The sequence below is a fragment of the Babylonia areolata genome, chromosome 24, assembly GCF_041734735.1.
Source record: "Babylonia areolata isolate BAREFJ2019XMU chromosome 24, ASM4173473v1, whole genome shotgun sequence".
In the NCBI taxonomy this organism is placed as follows: Eukaryota; Metazoa; Mollusca; class Gastropoda; order Neogastropoda; family Buccinidae; genus Babylonia; species Babylonia areolata.
This window is the reverse complement of record NC_134899.1, coordinates 3,736,149-3,746,148: the sequence shown is the minus strand read 5'-3', so window position 1 is coordinate 3,746,148 and position 10,000 is coordinate 3,736,149. Positions and strand designations below refer to the sequence as shown.

Sequence of the window (10,000 nt, the reverse complement as noted above, 5' to 3'; positions counted from 1 at the left end):
GCTGTCTGATGATGGTGGTGGTGGTGGATGGGTGGTGCCCGTCTTCTGCTGTACCCCCTCTTTGACGTCACTGCCGTGCTTGACGTCACATTCAGCGTGCGGCGGCGGCGGCGGCGGCTCTTCCGTTTTCTTCCTCAGACTCGCCATCCGTTTCGTGAAGCTTCTCTTGCTGACGATGCTGCCGCTGCCCCCTTTCTTGCAATCGACTCGTCCGCTGCCGAGGCAACTGGCGGGACCGGAGGAGAAGACGGGCGACGACGACGACGACGAGGACGACGACAACGACGACGTGACGTCCACCCAGTGCTCCACGATGGAGCCCTCATACACGGCGGAGTCGTCCCTGGCCCTGGACTCGGGCTTCTCGAAGAACCACACCGTGTGCACCTTGGCGTTGGCGGGCGACAAGGAGGCGGACACCCCGGCGGAGGACGCCTCGCAGAAGATGTCCACCAGCCGCCAGCCTCGCGACAGGTGGCGCGTCAGCACGCCACTCCAGTCGCACGTGACGTGGCCCTTGGAGGCGAAGAGGGACCGCTTGACCACGGTGGCCGGGGCGGTGACCAGCTGGTAGACGGAGCGCTCGGGCAGAGACTGGTCCGGCACCTCGTAGAACACGTCCACCCCCAGGGCTGCCAGGGAGGAACGTACCACACACACACACACACACACACACACACACACACACACACACACACACACACACACACACCATCTCTTTAAACTTTTTTTTTATTTTCATTTCCTCTAAAACATACATTGACACTTTCCTTCACTAATATTCACGAGCGTTCCCTCTCTTTCACCCACTGCCTCTCTTCTTTCCGTCTGATAACACTTCTAGTGAATAGACTGAAGATCTCACAAACACACACACATGCGCGCGCGCATACACACGGAGATGCACACACAGAAACACACATGTACACACAGACGCAGACACACAGACACTGATACACACACACACACACACACACACACACACACACACACAGAGGGAGAGAGAGAGAGAGAGAGAGAGAGAGAGAGAGAGAGAGAGAGAGAGAGAGAGAGAGATGCATACAGAAACACACACACACACAGACACACTGAGACTGAAGATCTCACAAACATACACACATGCGAGCGCGCGCATACACACAGAGATGCACACACAGAAACACACAGATACACACAGACACGGACACACAGACACTGATGTACACACACACACACACACACACACACACACACACACACACACACACACACGATGGTGAGTTCAATTGCATTCATATATCGTTAAAGGAAAGCAGACCACACACCATCACCTCCAAGTTAAAAACACCTGAATTGCTCAAACGAAAATACCCCTTGGACCAGATAAAATACATGTCCTGCAAAAAAGTATTGTAAATATGAATGCTCGAATTTGTCTCAAATGGACCATCTATATTTAGTCGGGACATTCACAAAAACAGCTTTACGTTTATTAAAGTCACAACTCAGACAATAGATATTTTTCCACTGAAAAGTAAGTCGAAAAAACAACAACAAAAAACAAAGTAACTGTTACTTAGACACAGATCAGCTTAAAAGTGAAAGCCATAACCAAGGTTTCAGTTTCGTCGAGTGAGAACATGCATGTGGCTTGTCGTGGTTAAAAATACATCGTTGAAAATCTTGTTTCACGACCTAGTATAAACGTTTCTGTAAAATTCTATGAGAATTGTAGGCTGGCATTGCGTTTAAATCCAAATCTCTCTCTCTCTCTCTCTCTCTCTCTCTCTCTCTCTCTGTAATGTAAATTGTTCATTTTATTGATACTGTTTGTCAAATGTGTATGGTTGAATGAGAACCTTCCTCATCCTCTATCCCCCATTCTGGTGTGTAATGCGGTGTGTGTTGTGTGTGTTTGTTTCTTTGATTTTGTTCTTTTTTTTCCCTATGCATTTTACTAACACCATGCTAGTGCCTGTACGCCATGTGTGTGTGTGTGTGTGTGTGTGTGTGTGTGTGTGTGTGTGTGTGTGTGTGTGTGGTTGTTGTTTTGTTTTAATTTATGCATATTTTTTCCTCTGTTGTGTATCTCTACTAACACCATGCTTTCATTTGATTAAATACTGTGTAGTGTAGACCCTATTCAGGGCGGGGACTGGATGTAAAAAAGCACACCAGTGCTTATCTATTATCCTCGAAATAAAGAATTTGTCTTGTCTTGTCTTGTCTTGTCTCTCTGTCCCGGCCTCTGTGAGTTGGTTCCTATCTCTGTCTATCTCTACAGTCTCCTTTCCCCTCCCCTCGTTTTGTCTTGGCATTAATGGTTTGTTATGTAAAAAAACAACAACAAAGAAATATACCCTTTTCTTACCCCCATTATTTCTCCATTTCTTTGAACCTCCACGGGATCAGATGAATATATTTACCTCCCACCCCCTCTCCCTTCGCTGTCCACACATCACCTCCATCCCCAGCACGCTACAAATCCCCCTCCTTCGGAAACTGTGTCAATGGAAAGGGTATGTCTAGTCAGCACCAAGTGGTCTGTACTCTCTCTCTCTCTCTCTCTCTCTCTCTCTCTCTCTGTCTGTCTGTCTGTCTCTCTCTCTCTCTGTGTCTCTCTCTCTGATAGGAAACAACTGATAATAATTAATGGAAAGGAATCTTCTCTATTACCTATTGAATATGGTGTTCCTCAGGGTTCTGTGTTGAGACCGATATTGTTTTCCATTCATACGATTTACCTTTTATTTATCACTGCATTTTGTGAACTGTTTGCTGACGATACGACTTTACACGTTGACAATTCTAAACTCTCTGAAGTTTCCAGAACATTGCAGGTAAGTATTAATCAGTTAACTGATTGGTCTGAACTAAACCACATGAGTTTGCATCCACAGAAAACCAAATACATGTTGATTACAACCAGACAGCAGCGTCAAACTCTTGCTTCTAATTCCTCCTCCCTTTTTATAAATGGCAAAATCATTGAAGAAGTCGACAGTCACAAGGTTCTTGGAGTAATTATTGATAACAACTTGACTTGGTCTGATCACATATCAATGTTTTGTAAAACTGTTTCCAAAAAGGTATATCAACTTTCTAAAATAAAACATTTTTTAAATTTACATACTCGAAAAATATTTTTTTTACGCCTACATTGAATCTTATATAAACTATGCCTCAACTGTCTGGGATTCAGCGAGTGATAACATCCTAAAACCACTCCTAGGCGTGCTCTTATATTAGTTATTCTAAAAAATCTTCCTCTTTATATGTTTCTGATTACATAGAACTTGACATATTGCCATTGAAAATTAAACTTAAATATAATAAAGCCATATTTATGTTCAAAATATTATCAGGTTGTGCCCCACCCTCTCTCATAAGTAATTTTCCAGTAAATAGTCACCGTCACATACATAAAATAACCTTGCCTCGGCCAAGAATTGGTCTTTATAAAACAAGCATCACATACTCTGGTGGATATTTATGGAATTCTAATTTATCTACACTTAACATAAACTCCAGTCTCAGTGTCTTCAAAAGACTATATCATAAACATCTAATGTCAGAGCTAGGTTCTACGAATCCTTGAAATTACTGAGACTGATAAACAAAGGATGTATTCTCAATATCCTTGTCTGTGTGTCTATCTGTTTTCCTCCCTTCCTCCTTCTCTCCCTCCTCCCTCTCTCTCCCTCTCTCTCTCCCTCTTCGTATCTCTTCCTCCCTTACCTTCCTCCTTCCCTCCCTCCTCCCTCTCTCTCTCCCTCTTCGTATCTCTTCCTCCCTTACCTTCCTCCTTCTCTCCCTCCTCCCCCTCTCTCTCTCTCAACAGTTTTCCTCTCTCTCCTTCTTCGTATCTCTTCCTCCCTTACCTTCTTCCTTCCCTCTCTCCTTCACGCACAAGCATACTATGTTATTTTGGGGGGAACTGTGTAATTTCTATGCCATTTATTTGTTCTTGTTGTTGTTGCCATGCGTTGTGTATGTTTTTTTTCCTCCTTTTTTCTTGTATTTCCTAAATTAGTTTATACGTTTTCTTTATGAGGGTAGGATGAAAACGGGCTGATAAGTGCCTATTCCTTTTCCCTCAATAAAAAAAAAGCGTTTCGATTTCGATTTCGATTTTCGATTTCGATTTCGATCTCTGTCTGTCTGTCTGTCTGTCTCTCTCGTCTGTCTTTCCGTCTGTCTGTCTGTCTGTCTCTCCTTGTCTCTTCTTCTTTCTTCTCTTCTTTCTGTTCTAAGTATTAATTGTGCATGTACTTATGTTGTTCGTCTTTTTCGTGGGACGGAATTGAAATTTATCCAAGAAATGTCATGCTTTTGTACTGAGTATTTGTTATGTTTTCCCTTTTCATGAGGGCAGGATGAAAACAGGCCATTTATGCTTATTCATTTTTCCCTAAAAAAAAAAAAAAAAAAAAAAAAAAAAAAAATCGTCCGTTCTTTCGTTCGTTCTCTCACTCTCTGTGTGTGTGTGTGTGTGTGTGTGTGTGTGTGTGTGTGTGTGTGTGTGTGTGTGTGTGTGTGTGTGTGTGTGAATATTTAGACTTGGTAAATCCGAAATCCGCTTGTCGGTTTTCACCCTAAACCCCACGCACCCAGTGAGGCTAACGGACCGTGGCGGGGCAGCACCTTACTGGCTGGGGACTGCCCAGCTTAAGGCGGGCGGTAGCTGCCCAGTGAGATGCGATGACCTCTCCCACCGTCGGAAGCAGCCCCTGGCGTCTAACTCTACGCCAGTTGAGTATGCAGACTTATAACCGGTAGACTGCTACTTCCCGTGTTTTGTCGACGCTGCAAAGCGAAGCTGGAGTGACCTCTCCAGAGCGCAAAGCCTGGGTTTGTATGTATGGAGGGCAAGCTGTTACCCATGCAGCAGACCCCCCCTCTCCACGTCGCTGGGAGGCAACAGCCCTCGAACGGTCAGCATGGAGACAGACTGTGCAGAAAGGTCTTTCCAAGTTCGAAGAGACACTCGCTCAGCAGCACGAGGAAAAGAGAATGACTGCAGCCCAGGCAGACAGACCAGCGTCAGACTTCATCTGTGCCCTCTGCCACAGGGACTGTCATTCCTGCGTCGGACTGGCCAGCCACACCCGATGCTGTACCAGAATAAACACCTAGAGCGCAACTCCATAGTCTTCCGAGACTGAAGGATGCCTACCGTATATCCGAAATAAACACCCACAGATACCGTTATCAAAATGTACAAAGTTCTGACCTCCTATGTCCATTGTGTAAGGAATCGATTGAAGATGAAGTACGTTTTGTTCTGAAATGTCCCTTTTTGTGTGATCTTCGTGAAAAAACTTATCCCAAAGAAATATTATACATATCCATGTCTATGTAGATTTAATTTGCTGATGGCATCTACGGATGACGAAGTTATACGTAATTTGGCATTGTATTTATATAAAGCTTTTCACAAAAGAGACATAGTTACGTCATAATTAACTGCTATAGTCCTGGTGACATACAATAATGTTGTTATCGCTCCTCATTCATATGGGGCAATGGCCTTATTCAATAAACCATCTGAATCTGAACCTGAATCTCTCTCTCTCTTTCTCTCTTTCTCCCTGTCTTTCTCTCTTTCTCTTCGCCGTCCTCACACCACCTCCGTTCCCAGCACGCAGGTAAAACAAGCACAAACTTCCCTCATAAATCCCCCTCCTTTGCAAACTGTGTCGATGGAAAGGGCATGTCCAGTTGGCACCAAGTAGTTTCTGGCGCCTTCCTTCAAGCGCAAAAAGAAAAACAAAAGTTATTTCTTTCTCTCTGTCTGTCTGCCTCTCATTTTGCCTTCCTTCCGTCCTTTCTTTTAAGACACGTGTTTTTTTTGGACGGGTCTTAGATCTCTGACTCTGTCTGTGTGGGTGTCTGTCTCTGCCTTACCCTGTCTCTGTCTCTCTTCCAGCCCACCACCCCTCTCCACCCTACCCTCCCGGAGTGTCTTGGCAGTAAGGGCTCGTTATGTAAAAGAGAAAGAAATGCTTTGTTACCTCCACCCCCCGCCCATCCCCCCATTTTTTTTTCTCGTGTTCTTCCAGTCCACATAGGATCAGACGAATCCATTCTGTCTCTTGTTCAACCCCCACCCCTTTGCACACCGTTACCCTTCACCCCCAGCAAGTAAGTACGTAAACTTCCCCCATAAATCTTCCTCCTTCGCAAACTGTGTCAATGGAAAGGGCATGTCTAGTCAGCACAAAGCAGTTTGTGGTGCCTTCCTTGCAGCCTAACAAAAAATAAAAATAAAACTAAAAATAAATCGTTGATTCCCTCTGTCTCTCTACCTGTTTGTCTTCCTTCCTTCCTTCCTTCCTTTCTTTCTTTCCTTTAAGACACGTGTGTTTGTTGGACGGATCTCAGAATCCTGTCTGTGTGTGGGTGTCTCTGTCTGTCTTTCTACCAGCCCACATCATCCTCACATCGCCTCTTGTTCAACCCCCCACCCCACCCCACCCACTGCACCCCATCCCACCCCATCCCACCCCACCCCACCCACCGCACCCCATCCCACCCCATCCCACCCCACCCCACCCCACCCACCGCACCCCATCCCACCCCATCCCACCCCACCCCACCCACTGCACCCCATCCCACCCCATCCCACCCCACCCCACCCCACCCACCGCACCCCATCCCACCCCATCCCACCCCACCCCACCCACCGCACCCCATCCCACCCCACCCAACCCCACCCCACCCACCGCACCCCATCCCACCCCATCCCACCCACCGCACCCCATCCCACCCCACCCAACCCCACCCCACCCACCGCACCCCATCCCACCCCATCCCACCCCACCCCACCCACCGCACCCCATCCCACCCCATCCCACCCCACCCAACCCCACCCCACCCACCGCACCCCATCCCACCCCATCCCACCCCACCCCACCCACCGCACCCCATCCCACCCCACCCAACCCCACCCCACCGCACACCCTTTGTGCGCAAACTTTCCCAATAACCTCCTCCCCCCCCACTCACACACACACACACACACACACACACACATACACACACACACACACACACACACACACACACACACACCTTCGCAAACTGTCAATGGAAAAGGCATGTCGAGTCAACGCAAAGCGGTCCTCTGTTCCTTCCTTCCAGAGAAAAAAAAAACAATCGTTTATTTTGTGCGCCTCCGTCTGTCTGTCTGTCTCTCTCCCTCTATGGTGTGTGTGTGTGTGTGTGTGTGTGTGTGTGTGTGTGTGTGTGTGTGTGTGTGTGTGTGTGTGTGTGTGTGTGTTCGTTCTTTTGCTTAACGTCTATCCACAATTGTGATTTTAGACGAAAATCCATTATCTCCCCCACCCCACCCATGCCTTACATTATCTTTCCCTGTTCCTCTCTCCTCAATTAGCATAAAAAAGTATGTGTGTGTGAGTGAGTGAGTGAGTGAGTGAGTGAGTGTGTGTGTGTGTGTGTGTGTGTGTGTGTGTGTGTGTGTGTGTGTGTGTGTGTGTGTGTCCCGCTTTCAATGAATCTCTGTCTCTTTCTTTGATTCAGTTGGAATGTGTGTAGTATGGACTCAATAAAAAGCGAGAACTACTTGTAAATAAAAAATAAAATAAAACAATAAAATTCTCTCTCTCTGTGTGTGTGTGTGTGTGTGTGTGTGTGTGTGTGTGTGTGTGTGTGTGTGTGTGTGTGTGTGTGTGTGTGTCTGTCTGTCTGTCTGTCTGTCTGTCTGTCTGTCTGTCTGTCTCTCTCTCTCTCTCTCTCTCTCTCTCTCTCTCTCTGTCGTGCCAATCAATCAAACTGGAAGTAAAGAATTCACCGATGCACAGTGGTCCCTTCCCTGCCAGGACGGTGCAATGACAGTTTCATGTTCTGGTTTCCCGCTTTCACATTCGCCAAAAAAACAAACGAATAAATAAATAAATAATAGATAAAAATTAATGTCTATCGATACTCCGAGCTCACGTCCACGTGGCTTTTGACAGGATTAAAGAAATAAGAAAGAGGACAAAATTAAAATAAACAAGAACAGGGGATGAAAATTACATTAAATGAAATATAATGGAAGGACCTCACACACACACACACACACACACACACACACACACACACACACACACACCGGATCAGAACGCAACACAACACACCGCTATGCAGTGCTTCATAACACAGTGCAGTACAACACACCGCTATGCAGTGCTTTATAACACAGTGCAGTACAACACACCGCTATGCAGTGCTTTATAACACAGTGCAGTACAACACACCGCTATGCAGTGCTTCATAACACAGTGCAGTACAGCACACCGCTATGCAGTGCTTTATAACACAGTGCACTACAACACACCGCTATGCAGTGCTTTATAACACAGTGCACTACAACACACCGCTATGCAGTGCTTTATAACACAGTGCACTACAACACACCGCTATGCAGTCCTTTATAACACAGTGCAGTACAGCACACCGCTATGCAGTGCTTCATAACACTGCAGTACAACACACCGCTATGCAGTGCTTTATAACACAGTGCAGTACAGCACACCGCTATGCAGTGCTTCATAACACTGCAGTACAGCACACCGCTATGCAGTGCTTCATAACACTGCAGTACAACACACCGCTATGCAGTCCTTTATAACACAGTGCAGTACAGCACACCGCTATGCAGTGCTTCATAACACTGCAGTACAGCACACCGCTATGCAGTGCTTCATAACACTGCAGTACAACACACCGCTATGCAGTGCTTTACAACACAGTACAGTACAACACACCGCTATGCAGTGCTTTATAACACAGTGCAGTACAGCACACCGCTATGCAGTGCTTTATAACACAGTGCAGTACAACACACCGCTATGCAGTGCTTCATAACACAGTGCAGTACAGCACACCGCTATGCAGTGCTTTATAACACAGTGCAGTACAACACACCGCTATGCAGTGCTTTATAACACAGTGCACTACAACACACCGCTATGCAGTGCTGTATAACACAGTGCAGTACAACACACCGCTATGCAGTGCTTTATAACACAGTGCACTACAACACACCGCTATGCAGTGCTTTATAACACAGTGCAGTACAACACACCGCTATGCAGTGCTTCATAACACAGTGCACTACAACACACCGCTATGCAGTGCTGTATAACACAGTGCAGTACAACACACCGCTATGCAGTGCTTTATAACACAGTGCAGTACAACACACCGCTATGCAGTGCTGTATAACACAGTGCAGTACAACACACCGCTATGCAGTGCTTTATAACACAGTGCAGTACAACACACCGCTATGCAGTGCTTCATAACACAGTGCACTACAACACACCGCTATGCAGTGCTGTATAAAACAGTGCAGTACAACACACCGCTATGCAGTGCTGTATAACACAGTGCAGTACAACACACCGCTATGCAGTGCTTCATAACACAGTGCAGTACAACACACCGCTATGCAGTGCTGTATAACACAGTGCAGTACAACACACCGCTATGCAGTGCTTTATAACACAGTGCAGTACAACACACCGCTATGCAGTGCTAACACAGTGCAGTACAGCACACCGCTATGCAGTGCTTTATAACACAGTGCACTACAACACACCGCTATGCAGTGCTAACACAGTGCAGTACAACACACCGCTATACAGTGCTTTATAACACAGTGCACTACAACACACCGCTATGCAGTGCTAACACAGTGCAGTACAGCACACCGCTATGCAGTGCTTTATAACACAGTGCAGTACAACACACCGCTATGCAGTGCTTTATAACACAGTGCACTACAACACACCGCTATGCAGTGCTTTATAACACAGTGCACTACAACACACCGCTATGCAGTGCTTTATAACACAGTGCACTACAACACACCGCTATGCAGTGCTTTATAACACAGTGCACTACAACACACCGCTATGCAGTGCTTCATAACACAGTGCACTACAACACACCGCTATGCAGTGCTTTATAACACAGTGCAGTACAACACACCGCTATGCAGTGCTTTATAACA

General features: G+C 46.3%; 1 protein-coding gene across 3 annotated transcripts in view; it reads right to left on the bottom strand.

Moving 5' to 3' along the window:
* Positions 1-10,000, bottom strand: part of LOC143298974 (uncharacterized) — a 93,187-nt gene that overhangs the window by 16,507 nt on the left and 66,680 nt on the right. For all 3 annotated transcript variants that reach the window (XM_076612029.1, XM_076612030.1, XM_076612031.1), the window contains exon 4: positions 1-632. This exon is cut by the window's left edge and continues 293 nt beyond it. In XM_076612029.1, the coding sequence (XP_076468144.1) occupies positions 1-632 (632 nt within the window). The remainder of the gene's footprint in view (positions 633-10,000) is intronic.